The 19,226-nt window shown below is 37.3% G+C and overlaps 2 protein-coding genes across 2 annotated transcripts; both read right to left on the reverse strand.

Annotated features, from left to right (window-relative positions):
- Nucleotides 1–3,246: 3,246 nt before the first annotated feature.
- Nucleotides 3,247–8,879, reverse strand: LOC130425506 (butyrophilin subfamily 3 member A3-like). Its single transcript, XM_056751695.1, has 10 exons — nucleotides 8,770–8,879; nucleotides 7,715–7,797; nucleotides 6,803–6,901; nucleotides 6,603–6,704; nucleotides 5,940–6,074; nucleotides 5,691–5,828; nucleotides 5,538–5,589; nucleotides 5,334–5,360; nucleotides 5,044–5,070; nucleotides 3,247–4,462 (listed from the first exon to the last, which is right to left on the reverse strand). Exons 2-10 carry the CDS (start codon nucleotides 7,772–7,774, stop codon nucleotides 3,903–3,905), a joined length of 1,200 nt encoding a protein of 399 aa, XP_056607673.1. The 5' UTR covers nucleotides 7,775–7,797; nucleotides 8,770–8,879; the 3' UTR covers nucleotides 3,247–3,902.
- A 1,649-nt stretch (nucleotides 8,880–10,528) lies between these two features.
- On the reverse strand, nucleotides 10,529–18,924 carry si:ch73-364h19.1 (uncharacterized). The gene is made up of 5 exons (XM_056751775.1): nucleotides 18,084–18,924; nucleotides 17,565–17,674; nucleotides 13,894–13,986; nucleotides 13,637–13,807; nucleotides 10,529–11,836 (listed from the first exon to the last, which is right to left on the reverse strand). The coding sequence occupies exons 1-5, from the start codon at nucleotides 18,157–18,159 to the stop codon at nucleotides 11,648–11,650; spliced, it is 639 nt and encodes a 212-aa protein (XP_056607753.1). The 5' UTR covers nucleotides 18,160–18,924; the 3' UTR covers nucleotides 10,529–11,647.
- Nucleotides 18,925–19,226: the final 302 nt, after the last annotated feature.

Genomic DNA, 19,226 nt, shown 5'->3' on the forward strand with positions numbered 1-19,226 from the left:
TTGACTTCACATGGATTAATCGAGCGCTGTGTTGTCGAATGACAAAACTGCGGTTTTGAGTGCTGCCTTTTATAGTTGTTTGTGATTTCTTTCTCTGCTGGAATCTTCTGATCTCATCGGATGACTGCATCACAATATTTGAGAGATGTGTTGAGATTATAATAATAATAACCTTTAATAATAAAGGTTTTACATCTAATAGACACATATGTGATTTAGTTTTTTAGGCTAGTGTGACATAGTGCATCGCAATGGGCCAACGAAAAGGAAGGGAAAATATTCCACCACTTATAAAGGATCATAGAAAAATATATGTTTTTTTATTTTAACAAAGTAATAAATAGTTAAATCATTAAAACATCATCCCTGGGCACAGTCAGCCAAAAAGGGCAGCAATATCAGTTAGTATAGACCAATTTTTTGTTTCCAAACAAGAAGAACAGCGACCAGTGTCGTGGTACAGACAGAACCCAAGCGCAGGCAGTTTAAGGGTTTTAACACAAAAAAATAATAGTGAACCAAAAACCCACGTTGGGGAAAACCGGACAAATCAAGACAAGAACTAAAACCCAAAACTTCTCTCAAGGGGGACAAATGGAAACAAGGTCTTTAGAATAATAAATAATAAGTCAAACGCAAAAAGGAACAAGGAATCCGGAACATGAGGGCAAAGTAAGGCGAGGTAAACATACACCGGAGGAACAAGGAACAATGAACAGACAAGGGACAGAGAGTACTGGGGCTAAATAAAGGGAAACACTAAAGAGGGATGATTACCCAGGGAGGGTGACGGGCAGGTGACTGGGATGAAACACTAAGGGGACCGTAACACATACGTGCATATATTTAAAAAATATAGAAAATAATATATAATCTTGTCAAAAACGTTATGACTTTCTTTCCTCTGCAGAACACAAAAGAAGATATTTTGAAGAAAGTTGATAACCGAACAGAGCTGGCACCTCTCCACTTCCATTGTTTGAAAACGAAACCAATAAAAATGGGGGCCTTTACAGTTTATTTTTTCGAAAATTCTTCTTTTGTGTTCTGCAGATGAAAGTCATACAGGATTGAAATGACGTGAGACTTAGAAAATGATGACATAGGTTTAAATACTTGTCTCAATATCTTTTCTGTAAAAGAAAATCTTTTTCAACCTGATTTTTAGTTTCAGGGTTACAGATTTATTAGAGAGCAGATATAATAAGAAAAGAAATTACAGTAAGTCATAAAAGTTCTCTGACATTTGAAGGATATTATTGTAACATTGAAATAATGTCTTGAAGCTTGATGGAAGTAATCAATGTTAGATAGAATTAATGTAATATAAGTATTTGTAATGATCTTGTAATGGGATATACATAGCAGCAACTAAATATTATCCTTATTTGTTCAATGAAATTCAACCATGTAGGACTAATAATGCCATGGTCATGAGTTTGATTCCCTTAGGATTGCTTAAAATGACAAAAAAGTGATTTTACTTTCTTTGATTTGTTCTTTTACAAATGTAAATAATAATGTTTTTCTCTTTCAGGGCTGCTTTAGAGTCTGAAGAGAGCTGGAGTGAAACTGACAGCGTCGGAGAGGATGTGAGTTTAACACTCTACATGTCACATTTCAGACAGTATGGATGATGAGAAAATATTAATGAGAAAATCTTCTGTCCCTCTTCAGAGACTATTTGCCTGCTCCCTGAGAAACACCGTAAACAAAGACAACAACATGAAAATACACTTTAAGTTCAGGGTGCCTGTCTTTCAGTGGCGAAGTACTTTTACTCAATCAAACTTAGAAAAGCTCCAGAACTCAACTCTGCCGTGGATGGAAAGAACAGGATCACGATAGTAAATCTTTATTCTGACTAAATAAAACCTTATTGACAAACACAAGCATTGCAAACATCAGTTTTCTCAAAGCCATGTTTAATTTTCTGTCCAGACTCTTTCTCTTCTTTGGCACTCGTCTACCCGTCGTCTATTCGAGAGGAACACTTCACATGACTGTGTACGTTGTGCTGTGGTGGGTAACGGGGGGATCCTGAGAGGATCGGGACAAGGAAAGGTCACGACTATGTTTTCAGGTTTTTGAAAATATGCAGGCTTATTGACTCAAGAGCATTTTATATCCATAGTTTTTGAAATAATTCCATTTTATAATATATGAATAATAATAATAATACAATTTTACACATAATAAATAAATATAGTATATATTACCTTTTACTATTGCTGTCAAACGATGAATCACATCCAGATTACAGGGTGCGTTTATAATATATGTCTGTATACTGCACGTATTTATGTTGTACTTATTAAAACGTACATGAAGATGCGATTAATCGTGATTAATCGTTTGACAGCAATACTTTTGCACATCATTTCAATGCCATTTTGCCAATTCAAATACCTGACATTTCAATCTCAGGCAAAACATTGTTCTTTCTCTTGTTTCATGAATGAGACCCAATAATTTTAGCAGGAACTCGGCTGAACCAAAGCACGTTCGCGACCATTGTCAACAAATCACAGACATCAGATTCACTCACCGCATGTGGTTCATGTCCGGCATCTTTTGGCGCTCGGACGGCTCCATATATCAGTTTCAAACCATCTCCAAATCCAGCGGTATATCCACAGTTTATATAACATACATCACCCAAATGCAGTGAACAAACAAACACATGAACTTCGCGAACGTATGCTCTCTTTCTCTCTCCTGCTTACAAGTGAGAGTGACATCTGCGCATGCTCCTTCTCCTGCTCTCCATGCTTCCGTTTGACCATGTCGTGTGCTTTTCCGGGAGAATTGTCCAATAAGGGACTAAGAAAATTGTTGGGAAACAGTTTTATGTGTTCTGAAACCTGTACGATCAATGAGGGAGTGTATCGAGCACCGAAATACTACGTAATACACCCAACTCATTTTCTGACAAGTTGACCATGTGAAGCATGAGAAGACAGCACGTTTAACATTGTAAAGAAGTCAGAATGCATGACACATCTTTGCAGGTCCCCTTTAAATAAACAATTTATTGAATTTTATTGTATGTTCATTTTATTATATAAAAAAAATCCTAATTATTGGAATGACAGTTTAGAGATATAACAGTTCTTCTCGGCTTCTTCGTTATCAGAAATAATCTACAGGCACTCTATTGTTTGTGAATGTGTACCGGAAGTTAAGTTGTGGTCACAAAATGTTGTTAAGAGGAAACCGTCTATATGAGAAAACGAGTCAACACACTTGAAGTCTTTTCTTTATTCACATAAAGTGCATTTTCTTGACATGATTTAAGATTGTCAGATGAATATGAAAGTGCCAACAGGGCAGGTGAACACATTACATTGTATTCAGGTGCAGTACAGAAGCAATAGCGAAACAGATTATACAATACTTGGATGGAATTATGTTCGGCTATGAATCAATCACTTAGAAGTGACAAACTAACATGGCCCAGTTATTCTACTGCTAATGCTAATAAGACTTCTGGACAAGTGGCTCTCAACTGGGTTTGCTTCAGGACCCAGATTTTACATTGAAAATGGTTGGAACGAGTACAAAACGAAACAAAAGTGCCTGAAACAACTTAAATAATAATTATAAAATTATAATAGTTTTAAATGGATTTATAGATTAAATATCACCATAGCAACATCAACATAATTCTGGATGGATGGTGGATTATCTGACCATCCATGAGATTGTTAGATAATGATTATTGATGAGATCCATCAATAATCTTGTCAGCTGTATTTTATTGTTTGCGTTTACTACCGTTTTTGTCACCTGCTGTACGCAACCCAATCAGAAAACGTGTGTCATCCTGAGATCACAATCCACCAGTTGAGAACCACTGGTCTAGAGATTAAGCACTGGGCTCTGGTTCGACCTGAGAGGTCTCAAACCCACAGGCACATGCTGGGGCACACGCAGTGGCTCCTGTCAACAGGTGATTTGATCACCAGGTCTTTCACGATTTCCACCGTACCGAAGAGTGGGAAGAGCTTATCATCGAATGTCTCGTTGTAGGTGTAGATGTGAGAGCGTCTCTCCACGTCGTAGAAGGACAGCTGGCCCTCGTCGAAGTCCAAGTGGATGCCGACCTTGCGGGGAAGGGTGGTGGCAGGCAGGGAGGTGAAAGGCACGGTCAGGGCCTTCAGCTCTGTGCCGCGCTCCAAGCGTAGGGTCAGGTAACCGGTATCGGTGTTAAGGGACTTGAAGCCCTTACGCAAGGCCGACTCTTTGGCCACACCGACACGCCAGTCCATTTCTCCAACGTCGACCTCCCAGTAATGGCGACCAGAGCTGAAACTTTCGGTTCCAACTGCGCACCACCAGCCATCGAAGCGCTGGTGGTAGTTGGGCACGTCTTTGCGCTCGAAACCGCAGCGCATGCGCTTCTCATCCTCAGAGATCATCAGGTCAGGGTTGGCCGTGTCCAGATCAAGAGTCACCCCCACTATGATGGAATGAATAAACATGACAGAACTGTCAATTTAAAAAACTACATTCACCAAACCTACACTTGAAAAACTAAAAAAAAATTGAGTTATTTTAACCCGACATTGGCTCAAAAATGGACAAACCCAACCGTTGGGTTATAAATTAACCTATGGGTTATTTCAACCCAAAATGCTGGTTTGTTTTAACCTATTGTTGGGTCAAATATAACCATAGTCTGGGTAAATTTTACCCAACAGTTTACACATTTTTGACGATTTTTAGAGTGAGGCAAACAGCCTACTTAGGACTTGACAGGCATGCTTTTGGTCCAGCTGTTCCAAAATTATTGCTCAGACTTCTAAGATACCATCTTTAGCCATATTCTAAGTCCGCATCACATGCAATCCCATAATGCATTGCAATAGTGAAAAGCACAATTTCATTGAATAATTAGAATGAATCTCATTAAATAAACTGTTAGTTGTATGTCATGTGTTTTATTGTTATTAGAGTTTTGTGCCATTGCCATATGTTGCCTAGGTAGGGGGCTGTCTGTCAAGACACTAGACAACAATAAAATGACAGCAAATGCCTTACCTCCGACATCACAGATCCACTGCCACACTGAATAAAAGAAAATAGATCAATGTGAGTCTTATTACTGTCCAGTTACCTTAAAATGTTATTTTTTGAAGAATTTGGGTAACCAAACAACACCGGACCCCATTGACGTCCATTTTATGAACACAAAATCTCGTTTATCAAAATATCTTCTTTTGTGATTCACTGAAGTTTGTAAACGACAAGAGGGCGCAGTAACGAAAAGACAGAATTTTGTATTTTTGTGTAAACTATCCCTTTAAAGTTGTCAGAAGCAGGTAACTCACCTGTGTAAGGAATATAGGGGGTGGCGCCTGAATAAAAAAGCACAAATTAAAATTTAAATGAAAATATGACAATAAAGACATTTTTAAGGTACTTTGAATTTGGCATTTGGAATACCCTGCATAAAATGTCCATACTTCTGGACACGTATTACTCACTATATTACATTTCTCAGGATATTTAAGACACCAAAGAGATGATCTGACCTATATTTTGGCTCCTTTGTTTCCACATAAGCCACTTTTGGGGAATGTTCTCCTAAACAAACAAAGAAAGAAAGACAAATAAATACATTAGTTGTTACAAAAAGCAGCTTATGCACTGAATCTACATGGGACTTCATTTTATTTTTGCTGAACCTTGTTTAGTTCTTTGTTGAGGAGAGACCAGAACACCAGCTCCATGGCCGACTGAAGAGTAGCCGAGTGTCCTCTTCTCCAGTGATTCTGAAAATCATCCAAAGCCACCACCACCTTCTCTCCAGGCCACACACTTTGCTATAAAGTGAGAGCGTTCACATGAATGTCTACACCGATACATCTACAGTACACAACCACGAGCCCTTAGATTATAAAAAGGCTGTGGATGTAAGATTAGTGTTTGTGTACCTCAGGTTGAGCTCTCAGGTCTTTGGTCCAGGTGAGAATGACCCTCTTGGCACTCTCAACGTCCTGCTCACTGGTCAAAGCCAGATCTTTCCAGTCACTGCTCTCAGGCCATCCGTCTGTCTGCATTGGTCTCTTCTGTTACAACAATACAGCAAGAGATTCTAGCTCTGTATTTTGTTGTCTGATTTCAAAATGTACAATCCCAGAATGCACTGCAAATGAGAAGCACCTTCTCCAGGGGGAGCCTTGGTGTATTTAAGTAGCATCAAGTGAACCAGTATTCCCCCATGTTACGGTTTTAGTCCTAACCAGTTGAAACTGGCATTGTGTGCCAGGACATTCTGTCAATCACTTTCGACATTATGAGTTGCCCCGCCCACAGTCAAATCTCTTGGTACAAATATGTTCATGTTGTGTCAAGAATGATGCGAGTTGGTAACTATACGTTCAACTCTCTTCGATATATGATAATCTATTAAATAAACATCATATTAAAGTTTCTTCTCAGAAGAACTTGAAAGCATTATTAAATGATGAATAAATTTGATAAGACGTAATCACGCATTCTTTCATCAAATACAACATAATTGTTTGTTTGCATCACTCTACAGAAAAATGAATTGACATTTTAACATAGTTGGGAGGAAATTTAACATTCAGTACCTTGCTCTCTAACACAGAAGCACACTCCAGAATGACCGCCCTACAGGTGAGGATGGGCCAAACATCTTCACATCTGGAGATATAATCCAACACCTCCGACCTCTACAACCATCAGTACAACATCCATGAGTTCATGTCTCCGTGAATATCTGCATGTTCATCATCATATGTGATGTTTAATGGTAGACCTGTGTCCGTACCTGACAAACTCTGCGCAGATCCTGGGCTAGATTCACAATGAACTGCTGGCTCTCATCCAGAGGTTCTCGTTTCTCATTCTTCGACTTCTTACGAAACTCCTGGCCAATAAAAATGGTAATTTTTTTCATATTGATATTCTATCTAACACCTCCTCCTGCGTTTAACGAAAGAATTTTAAAATGAGTATAAATGAGTAAATTATGTTATTTTCTACTAAAATGTTCCTTTAAGGTTGTTCATGGAGGCAATGTGCAAACTAAAAGAACGCTTTAATTGAAAAGCGACTTTTGCGTGTTTTACTTTCTTGCATCCATTTAAAGTTATACTTCACCCAAAAATTCTGTCATCATTTACTCATCTTCGTGTTGCAAATCTCCAAATTCCAATGTTTTGATGAACACAGGGGAAAGATATTTGAAGGAATGTGCATAACCAGACAGATTTTGCCTGCCATTGACTCCCAAAGTAGGAAAAAATACAATGGTAGTGAAAAGTAGCCCAGAACTGTTTGCTGTCAAACATCCTTCAAATATCTTCTTTTGTGTACAACAGAACAAAAACAATAGATACAGTATTTGTTCCTATTATGGGAGTCAAAAGGGGGCACGATCTGTTTGGTTATAAGCATTCTTCCAAATATCTTTCTCTGTGTTCATCAGAACAAAGACATTTATAAAGATGGAGGGTGAGTAAATGATGACAGAATTTTGGGTGAAGTATCCCTTTAAGCAGAAAATCTCTCTGACTCACAGCTACTGACGTCTTACTTTGTGCTTAAGGAAACAAAAGAGGGACAAAACTCTGTTATGCCAGAAACGACGTCAAACGTGTTGAAACAACAAGTTTATATTCCTACAAACACTATTTATCATTTTGTTTTTCAAAAAAAGCTTGTTGAAGTAAGAGGGTACCTTAAACTTGAAGGTGATGTTCTTAGTTGGTTCAACTAGAAACTGAAGACACTGCATCATCTTTCCTGGTGCTCGAACAAATCCTTGAAGAGAAAAGATAAACGCATCATTTCGGCCTAAAAATGTCTTGACCTTTCAAGGTTCGTGGTTACTAGAAAGTCTGACAGAACAATCCCAAAATATTGGTCTTGTCACGTTCTTTTGCTGGAAAATAAATGTCAACCCAACACTTTCACAACATATAAATTATTAACACTAAGCAAAAATACAAGTCACGCCTTACCCTTGACCTCAATACCTGTAAGATTTAAGTGTTGATACAACACAAAATCACATGGTCTATAGTATGATAAACAATTGTTCTGATGTTTACAGAACATGCATTTTTGGGCATTTAAAACATACTTGTCTATTTTTTTAATGTAGAAAATAGCAGGTGGACATGAGACACACGCACGGCTCTGATCCGCAGGTACGGTCAGCATGTGATCAGTCTTGTGGAGGATTATCCAAACAGATGCTCTAACACAGTTTAACATGTAATGTAACATGTAACATGTAATGATAAGATAAGACACGAACAAAGAAGCAAATTAAGTCTATCAACTCAAACAATCACTACACATACCAAAAATATTACACTATTGTTTAATTCTGAAGGCATTTTGTAGCATTTTTACATGCAATAATTTTGTGCACATCTGTTTAAAATGATAATGCATGCTGCAGCTCTTAACACCGTATACAAATGTATCATCACGCATTTATTACATAAGGAATACATTTTTTAACTGAGGCAGTAAAAGCAGTCCAGACACATGACTTTGGTGCACTGCACAAGATCTGTCATCATGTATAATGATGAGGCAATGCCCTTGAATGACATTTTAGAGTCAAAACAATAAAACACATTTTGCATAATGATCTGCAAGCATATGTAAACAATGTCTTGCTTCCTATTTCATGCCGTATATAAGAAACATGTTTGCAAGAATGGTCTCTTAAAAGATAAACAAGCGTGCATTGCAACATATTTTTCTTCGCAATAATCCTACCTGTCTATGTGCTGTATCTGTGGTGATGGATTGTTCTCAAGAGGTAAACTCGTCAAGTAAGTGTGAAGAGTGAGTACTGCAGTGAACGCTTGACCTTGTTTACAATGAATTCACTGAGCCGAACACGAGCGAACAGGATTCGGGTTTTTCCGGAAGCCGATGTGGAGTGAAGGCGGGGCCATGTTTGTTGTGGCGAGAGACTTTTCTCTTTTCTTTAATTAATTACATATCTAGATGACAAATACATTATGAAAAAATACCAGAATGTTTATTAAAATAAAAATAGTTGATTAAGGATATCATTGACTCTAATAAAATTTACTTATGAAATTGGCTAACCAATAAGATAATTTTGTATTTCTACGAAAATGTACAAATGACCTTCACAATACATGTTTTTGCCTGGTGGGTAAGAAATGACGTAAATCTATACATATATAGCATACATAAATAATTAAATATTGCAAAACAAAATAAAACATTTAGAAAAGAAAATATTAAGCAAAATACTTTTTTAAAACGTTTTGCTCAAGCTATTAGGGTTTTTCTAAAAATATTTTTTAGTTTTGAAATCTTTTTAAAAGTTTTTTAAAAGTTTTAAAGTGAAGTAAAAGAGGCCAGCCAGCACCCTCGCACAGCAAAACCCTTCCCCAAAGTTAATAGTATTTTGCAAACATTAATTATGCAATATTATTTTAGTTTAAAGTTCATTTAAACAATTTTGTCAGATAATTTAGCACAATTTATATGCAAATAATCTGATAGGATCAGATTCGTTTTATAGCTGTTGGAATAATGAATGGTATCTACAAAAATAAAAAATCTGTGTTAACTTTAGGATTACAGACAAATTTGCTGTTGCATCTAAAAATGAATAAAAAAAGATTACAGAAAATCAAACGCTTGCCAAAAAACAAAGCAAGCATTTCCTGTTCAAATCCTCCTTATAAGCACTCATTTACATGACCAATGACCTGATGTCTAATGGGAAGAGGAAGGTGAACAGATTAGTCAAAAGACACATTGAGCGTGTACTCATCTGACTGACACGTGTCACTCATTCTGTATTGTGTGTCTTCTGAGATTCAGACCCCAGCTGTGCTGCTTAATGAACAGAAGACATTTCTCTGTTGTCTTTAAGACATCTGTCAACACAATGAAGAACACACTATAAGCCGAAGACCTACACTTCAAACTACTTTCAGTAGTTTTTTTTCCTTCCATTAACTAGAATTAGTGATAACCTGCTGTTTAAAATGGTTAGAGGTGTCAGTTCATAAAATGACCACTAGTGGGCACAATTTCACAATAACGTTCCCTGTGGTCAGACAAAAAACATTATTTTAGTTTTTAATGAATTCCATCATGCGCATATCATTAGATACGTATTACTGCGATAAATAACTTTAATACAACACATTATCCCTTTAGGTTAAGAAAACCCTTACTGACAATTCCCTTACATTTATAACTAAGGTTTGTGTCAACAGGGCCTGGTTGTCAAAGGACATTATTCACAACTGCTTTTGAAAGATGCAAAACTGTCCGCAGAGGACATTGAGAACACATGTGAAGTCAAACTCGATAAAGATGAAAGTCTTTTGAATTTAGTTTGTTTATGCAAACCTTTAAGTTCTCTGGCTATGAGTACTGTATTTAAAATAATGAAAATAATCCCAAACTAACTGGAAACAAACTTTGGTGTGACTCAACCCCACAGGCACAGGTAGTAACTTAATAAGAAAGCATTTCAACAGTCTCAGTGTTTGACATATTTATTTACAAGGAAACATTGAGCACATGCATAAAGTATCATTAGAAAAAGAAAGATTTGACAAACATAATTTATGATTCATGTTGTGTGGAAAACAACACACACACACACACACACACACTCACACCCAGACACATACACACACACACACACACACACACGCACACGCACACCCACACACACCCACACACACACATATATATAGAAAAACCAAAGCACAGTTTGGTTAAAATGATTCGAGCCTAAAATTTGTTCTAGCTACATAGAAACGAATTTGGAAAACATGTAAAGATGAGAGAACAGAAAGATCTTCCCTGTTATATCAAAACATGGCTTGTTTTTCCCTATTAGTGCAAACAGAACATCAAAAGCTACTTTGGTATGAGAAGAACATGCAGCCTTGTATAACTTAAAGATAACATGAAATTGAACCCTACATACTTTATAATCTGTTCCTAATCTTATTGTAAAGATAAAAAAGCTCCATAATTGAAATGTTATGAGTTTTTACACTGAAAATAATATTACGTAAGCTCCCATAATACAAAAAGCATGCTACATCTTTAAAAGTTTTAATGAAAAAATGTATTATCAAATATAAATCTTTTGTGCTCAGCTCTGGAATATAGATCAAATTTGCTCTTTGTGAATGTGTTTGCACAGTGTGTTCTCTCGCACAGTTTTTATAAAATACCCATCCAGTTATCATGTCTTTTTTTTAAGTGTGGAACCTCTGTGTTGGACAATAACATCACAGGCCACATGATTTGTGGTGTCAGTCTTTTCAAGTTTTTGTATATTGATGAACAATATGCATAAAGTATGAGTTCATTTTGTGGGTTTTATATTGATTCCCTTTTTTCTCTTCCCTTTATCAAGTAGTGGTCTGTCTCATCTGGTAGTGTAGTGCAAGGTATTGCATGAGCAAGTCACGTCATACTTGTGCAGTTATCTGTAAACACAGCGACTTGATGTCCACGTTTTTGCTACAATGTTTGTCTGTCAAAACTGTTTTGCGATCGGACGTCAGAACGATGATGACTGTGTTCATTAACACTGAGAGCCAATTGTAGTCATTTTCTTTAAATTCCCATGAATCCTGTGTTAATGAACAGTGTCGCTGGGGTTTTGCGAGTCTGTGATGTGAGGTAGAGCTTCATATGCAGGCAAATCTGTACAGGGTTCAGTGGCTGGTGGTGGAGCGTGGATAGGCTCTTCAGGAGTCAGGATGTCAGAGGGGATGTCGATGGACTGGACGGACTGACCAATGCTCTCTTCGTATGTGGGAGGTGGCTAAAGCAGAGATAAAGCTTGACTTAAACCAAATGAATGACCATTGAACAGTTTCACATGAGAAATACTTTTTTTAACGATCAACTCATGCCACACATTTTTGAGAAGTACAAACCTTGAAAGATGTTCTAGGAATTATATTCGATCATTGTTTTAATAGTAGTGGTGTTTGCTTGATCATATTTACTTTCACAGATTTCAACATATGACCAACATTAAACCAACGTTAACCTTATGATGTCCAGACATGAATCTGTTTTTTACCGATGAATAATGAAATGGTGATTTATGCTTTAAGCTAAAAGTGAATGCTCACCCAGACCTGCCTGAAACGCCTCGTGTAACCACACCCCCACAAATCTACATCAGTTCGTGGTATGATTTGACAAAGACCCCCCAAATGTATACGCAGTAAGGTTGTGTACCTGTCAGTACAATTGCTCTGAAACCTGATGTTCCAAATATGGTAAGAGGTGTTACATTTCCATCACACGCTTGCAGTATTCCACCAATCACTACACACTGGTTAACTGGCCAATCATAGCACACCTCACTTTTCAGAGCCATGAGCTTTGTTAAATTTCCATGCGTTTCAGAGATGCGGGGCAAAGAAGAGATACGCGGTTTGTGGAAAATATTTAAATTGTGTATACACATTGCCTAACATCTAATCAAACTATAATATTATTTTAGCCGTGTCATATGACCCCAGAACCCAATTTCAGAGACCAGAATATTAAAGACCTTTGTGACTTGGTCCAGTAAGCAGTCATTCAGTAAAGGTTAATGTTTCCCAAAGATAAAGACCTTTGCGCTTTCCAAATTTATACTATAGTGTTCAACATTTATTTAAACAAATTGTAGTTAATAATCAGCTTCTACCCTACAGCAACTTTCCCTCATGAGTCATGCATCTTTCTTTCAGACACGGCCCAATTTGTTGATTCGACCACAATATCATGCAAGTGTTTCTAAATTGTGACATACATTTCAAATCTACATTTTGTCTAAACCCAGTAATATTTTGACTTTTTTGGCACTCGCTTGTTGTGCAATATTCAAGTGATCCTAGAATATTCTCTGCAACAGTGAGTTTTGAATGTTAACAGTGGCCCTTAAATGGGCAACAAGCTAATTAAGCTCAATAATAGGGTTAATGGGTTGGTCTCACCCCTGTGAACCATCGATCCACCCACTGAAACTTAGATGAATAAGGCAAAGGCAGACAGACAATGAGCCGCATTCTCCTCCAGTGTTTACCTTTCCATATCGGGAGCTAAATGATGTTTGTTGTGCCTTAATTTCCATTATCATGTGTACTCATGCGTTTTTCTGCCACAAAATCAACAGCAAAGAAATACTCGCCGCTTGATGCGTCATGGCAACAACGAAGGAGAATGATACTGGACCTGTTTGTGTTTTCAAATCTGATCATATTACTGAGCAGAAAATTGAGCGTTATCCTCTTATTGAAAATCATAAGACTGCACCTGCAGACCAGCAGCTTAACGTGGGGACACACACCACTAAGAGATGAAATTGTTATAAAAGGGAGGCTTATGGTTGCTTTTGTAAGCGGTTGAATGGCTGACAAATCAACATGATTTAAGTGTATTACGGGTTCACAAAGAGCCTGTTTAAACAGGCTTATTGAAAACATTACAGGCTATATATTCCTTATGTATCTTAACCTGCACAAATAGATTTTTGGGGTACATTTGAATTCTGATACAATTCTGTTTTTCAAAAATAAACTAAGAGGACAGTCAAACCATAGAAAACCATTAAATCACAAGTCACCTCAGACACGATAGCTCCGCTCAGGCCAAAGCGGTCGGCAATCATCAGGTGGATCTGCCGTTGTCTGTCTTTCTTGCGCACGCTCTCGTAGGAGGGCAGGCGAGGAAGAGGAGGCTCCAGCGAGGAAAGATAGTAACTGCTGGGCACACCAATGAGGAACAAAGACCCCGTCTGACCGCCACACACAAAACAAAACACAAGCTAGAATTATTTCTTTTATCAAATGTAGAATTTGAAGGAGACGTGAAAATGCGTACCTGTGCGCTGACATTATCATGACCCGTGTCACGCGTTTGCTCCATATCAGCAACAAGAGTCTGTCTGCTGTTGTAGTACTGAGGAGGAGCTTCCTGTTAAATCAAACACAAATCTTATGATATTCTGATATGTCTGTGCATCGCTGTTAATACACTTTTCAAATGATTGTTTATAGTTTGCATGGCTGAACGTGTGATGTGTTGGGCATCACTGTGTGATGGTTGATTGATTCCCCATCAGATAATGAATCCATCAAGCTACAATGTTTCTACGTTTCCGCACTTTGCTCCTCTTCATTTGTTTCCGTCATGTCTCTCCTCCTCTTTCTACTCGTGCAGTGAATTAGACCTCTGGACGGTCGTAAATTATGTTGCTTAAGAGTGGACCACCAAGCAACTTCCTCCTCTGCCTCCCCTCCCATCCACGGCTAGATTAGGCAGGCGGACCCTGAGGAATTCCTCCAGCCCAGCCGGACACTCTGTGATTACCCCAACCTAAATAGAAGCCTTTGTGTCCGGGGACAATACAGTGTCTTACTGCGTCATCAGGGTGCTGAGTAACAAACCCCACACTGGTCTTTTGAAGGGCCGCCTGTGTTTGGCACCCTTGTTTCTGTGGCAGGTACTACTTAACGATCGTGCTTCATTTTACAGGCCCATATGTCACCCGGACAGCACGACAACTCAGTCATTAGTGCGCTGGTGGCCCGATACATGCAGAACAAGAGAAATAAATCAGGACTGGAGGGAAAGTGCCACTAAGTGGGACTAAAATGCCCCAGATATCCCTAAATCCCAAAGTATATGTAAATATAGTAAAGTCTATGTTTTTTATGGTTATCAATTCCAGGTGCAAGTCACATTATGTCAAAATCTGAAATCCAACAAAAAAATAATAATATTAATGATTTGTGATTTGATTTGAATCATTTTATTAATGTGTAAAATCCTTAATCGGGGTATTGTAATGAAAATTCAACATTTGAGTTTAAAAATGGACTTAAATCTTTACAACTTTTCTTGTTTAATCAGATTCACCATAAAGAATAATTAAAATTACAAAAAATAAAAAGACCCAGTATCGGATAAACTGGTTGAACATGTTTACAACGTAGCAGGTTACTTAGCAAATAATCTGATTTAGTGGACAGCGTTTTTGCAAAATAAAAGATGGTTATTTTTTGTTAAACAATTGCACAAAAAAATGTTGGTACATTTTAAACCTGTAAAATTAATGAAATATACTGCTTAAACTGTGTAAATGTAAGTGAAACAATTCTGAGTCTGAGTATCTCAAATATTTCTAAAAGAATTCACCAAAAAATTTAAGTATATTAAAAATATAACTTTTTTCATTAAATAATTTTTTTTTTTTTAATCTGTTAAATGTTTTTAAAAGATTTCATTAAGTTAATTTAACTGTATATTTTTGTTATATTTACTCAGCCACATTAATTATTTTTAATACTCCCAAAACCTATAGCAACTATTATGTCCTTGTAGAGCGTTTTTTGAGTTGATGATATCTTATGGAGTTGATATTGGTTGATTCAATAATAACTAAATAAGCACACTTTAGTCTTTTATTTCCGTTTCCTAGAATGTGACGTCACAAGCCAATGGGATTAAGACTGTTCACTTTTATCAGTCCATAAACACTCCACAAGGCAGAGATCCTGACATCCCTCACTGTGACGTATGTTGACCTTTCCCATCACCCCTCCCACCCGGGACTCGGAGAGACACGTTTAAGTAAAAGTGAGATCAAGGGTCACCTTCCCTCGCTGGTTTTCACTTTCAACAGTCTCTGAGACTGCCAAAAAAGAGAGACGTTCTATTGTTTGAAATGTGTGAAAAAGCAAAAGCGTGTAAAATCAGGCCTGAAGTCGGGGGAGGACCTCTTCAGCAGTGTGCCTTTTGCAGTGCCTGACCTAAACTACAACCTTTGTCTGCTCTGAGTCTCACCCCCCACCTACCCGCACCAAAACACTAATGATCAGTGATAGAGCAAATAGCTCGGAAGGAAAATATATGGGTTTCAAAAGAGTCTAATTAATAACTTGGGCAAAATACCAAATTTGTTGTAGTTTATGTCAATATGGGTCAATTCTTGATATTTCAATAAATTTATTAACAATCAGTCAGTAGTCAATGGAGAAGATATGTGTTTGTATTACTCAATTAAGTTATTAAAGCCACATTTTGTCATATACAGTGTACACACAAACACATCTTTTTTCAATAATAAGCCATATTTAAACCAAGTCATGATCACATCCACATAACAGTGAATGGTTTCTCTATGCCACTAGCATCACCAAATGCCATCGCCAAAATAATAAAACAGTTGGCCCCGAACTCAGGCCACAGGTTGAACTGTGTCATGTAGGTTGAATGCAACTTTGTTTTAAAAGCCCCGCACTGCTGACATGTTTCATGGACGTCAACCCAGAATGAATGGTTAAAGTTGTCTCTGACTAAACTGAAATAAAAGGACTTTTATTCAATTGCACAAGTTGTGAACGTTGAACAAACTCCTCTACGATGAGAGGAAACAGATCACAGAGGAAATGCAGAAACATTTCGGTAAAGTCGTGGTGTGGTGAAGATAGACATGGGGAGGCGGCTTCCCTGTGTTTACTAAGATAAGGTTAAAGTTCCTTCACATGGAACGGTCACGACAGAAACAGAGCAGGAAAAGGAAGTGCTGAGCATGAACGTTAGATGTTACCCAGGTGTTACCCATCTAGTGTATGCATCAATAAATGTAAGCGGGGTGAGAGAGCTGCGGATAGCAGCTTAGTATCTGACTGTTTTATTTTTGTCAATCTGCTTTATCATAGTCAGGCTGATGATGTTTTGCTCCGTAGTCATCATTTACAATTAACTGTTTGTTTAGATGATTCCATCCTAAAAGATCTGACCTGCATGAATCTGGACACTTTGTGCTTGTGGTCGACGGTAAAGATTCACAGATGTCTGATAATTTTGACAATCTAAACATGATCTAAATTTATTTTTGATGATTTTCTTAAAATAAAACTAGTTTTTGTTTATTCTTGCTTACGTTGCTTCCCTTCCTGCTTGCTTTGCATAATGTTCCATGTGAAGTCAACAGCGTCGTGAGCTGAGTCATATTGTTTGGTTGAATACATGATGAATCAGGGTGCAGACCCTTACAGGAAAGATAATATGTAATCTATTTTTGCGCAGTGTAGCGAAAACATTGTGGGAGAACTTCTACATATGCAAAAAAATAAACAAAACACTTTTACCACATTGTTTATTGTTGCCGTAACTTCACTAGCATTTACTGGCGGTGTTATACGCTTCATTTAAATTTGATAAATGTCATAAAATGCGATATGTTTAACTGTAAAGAGAAATCACAAATAAATATCGGAATGGTTTCTCATGGACTCCAATGAAATTAAATTAATTTTTTGTCTATTTTTATGTCTCTACTAACCCTCTCTCTTTCTCTCAACAGGTAGATGTCTAGCTGTAAGTTTGTTTTGGCACCAATTGCATTATTGTTCCTGAATGACATATTGCTCCCTAAACTCTTTGTAAGTCGCTTTGGATAAAAGCGTCTGCTTAATAACTAAATGTAAATGTAAGTGAGATTTCATTCTCAAAAGTATTGTGAGAGACACCTTAGCAGGTCTTACCATGTCTGTATGAGATTCCCGATAAACCCTCTTTTTGCAGCAGACAGGAATCTTTCGGTACACGATACACAGCAACGCCACAATCAAGACAAAGAACGCCACACAACAGACTAAAAAAACAGACATGTGTTAATTCTGCTATGAATTATTTCCCATGTATACTCTCCATTAACTGCCTCTCTATTGCTCTCCATCAATTTTTGGATACAATGTATGCCTGCAGAATTCACATTTTGTTTTCAAAACATGTTTATAACTTCTGATTATGTAATAAATTTAACTAATATCAAAATAATAGCAATATTGGTCAAATATAATTCTTTAAGATTTTTCAATCTGAAGAGCATTAAATCTACATTAATACATGACATTTATGAATAGCACCATAAGAACGATTTTACAATCAGATATTGAACGATTATTTTAAGCAAAAAGTGTATCTTAATCAAAGAAAAAATGCGACAACGTCATCATCAGCTAACTCAGTTCTTATTAAAGAAATCACGAATGGTTGCTTACATGCGCCCACGTAGACTGTCCTCTGATCCTCTAGATAGCTCGTGGAGGGCAGTGTTGGAAACACAGTAGTGGACATCTCTGATCAAAACAACTTTCCGTAAAAGCGACGCAAAGTTTCTCATAATAAGTCACGAGACGAGCGGTGTTTCTTCAGCTTCATTTCAGAATCAAGTAGCATCTCGAGTCCCTGAACTGTTAAGTACTGAACATCAGTCACGACTCACATCCAACTCTTCACGACGCAGCGGATCATTGTTGCCATCCTTGAATGGACAGCAAATCCTACTATGATGAAGCGTTTGCTCATGCCTAGTAATGAGGTTCGAGGGTGGACGCTCCGGTAAGGTTGCCAGGCAACGATTACACGGACTAATTAATATTCATGAGGTTTGCCTTCATCGTACTAGGAGGAGGCAGCGTATTAGTAGCCTGGACGAACAATGTTGTGAATTTGTTTAGATCCTGTCAGGAATGCATAGAGAGAGAGAAAACAAGGAATGTGTTTTTGATCGACCAAATTCTGCAGTGTCAAACGTCCTACTATAGGCTTTCCCTCAGATAAACATTCCTGTCACATGTACTTGTTGTCTTGGAGACGGAGAGAACTTTGCGCTTTTAAAGTGCGCCGCCTATCTGCAGCATCCCGCAACTGTCCGTCATTCAACAGCCGCAAAATTGCGCGTTGACGAAATCTCCTAAAACTTATTTAGTTTATAAAAATGTTTTTCGATGGATCAGGATGTTATTAAAAAACAGTTTGACGCGTTGACGGTACAGCATTACCGCGTGAATTTAAAGTAAACCCCATAAATTATGAAAATTATTGATTAACTAATATTATTAAAATAACACGTCAGGTAGGTTTAAAAAATATTTAATCATCTTTTCATGACAAATATATAATACACAACAAAACATATTATTTATTAGTACTTAGTTATAAGATCATTTATAATGAAATACAGACGAACATTTGCAATGTACAGTTGAGTTAACGTAGCCTATTAAATCTTCCAAAATCGTATGATTATTTTCTTTGAAAAGCAGAAAAGAAAACTACCTGTTGGTAAGGATATCTAATGATTGGGATATCACAAACTGTAACAAGTGTAGCAATGCTATGAATTAATATATTTTGCCTTT

This window comes from Triplophysa dalaica, chromosome 7 (genome assembly GCF_015846415.1).
Source record: "Triplophysa dalaica isolate WHDGS20190420 chromosome 7, ASM1584641v1, whole genome shotgun sequence".
Taxonomy (NCBI): domain Eukaryota; kingdom Metazoa; phylum Chordata; class Actinopteri; order Cypriniformes; family Nemacheilidae; genus Triplophysa; species Triplophysa dalaica.

Excerpts from the sequence above, each read along its gene's own strand:
- LOC130425506 (XM_056751695.1), bottom strand. The coding sequence starts at position 7,774 with ATGATGCAGTGTCTTCAGTTTCTAGTTGAACCAACTAAGAACATCACC. Across the intron at positions 6,075-6,602 it reads CTTCTGTGTTAGAGAGCAAG|AAGAGACCAATGCAGACAGA; the intron begins GTACTGAATGTT and ends TTGTTGTAACAG. Across the intron at positions 5,361-5,537 it reads ACAAAGGAGCCAAAATATAG|GCGCCACCCCCTATATTCCT; the intron begins GTCAGATCATCT and ends TTTTTTATTCAG.
- si:ch73-364h19.1 (XM_056751775.1), bottom strand. The coding sequence starts at position 18,159 with ATGTCCACTACTGTGTTTCCAACACTGCCCTCCACGAGCTATCTAGAG. Across the intron at positions 17,675-18,083 it reads GACAGTCTACGTGGGCGCAT|TCTGTTGTGTGGCGTTCTTT; the intron begins GTAAGCAACCAT and ends CTGTTTTTTTAG. Across the intron at positions 11,837-13,636 it reads GCGGAGCTATCGTGTCTGAG|CCACCTCCCACATACGAAGA; the intron begins GTGACTTGTGAT and ends TCTCTGCTTTAG.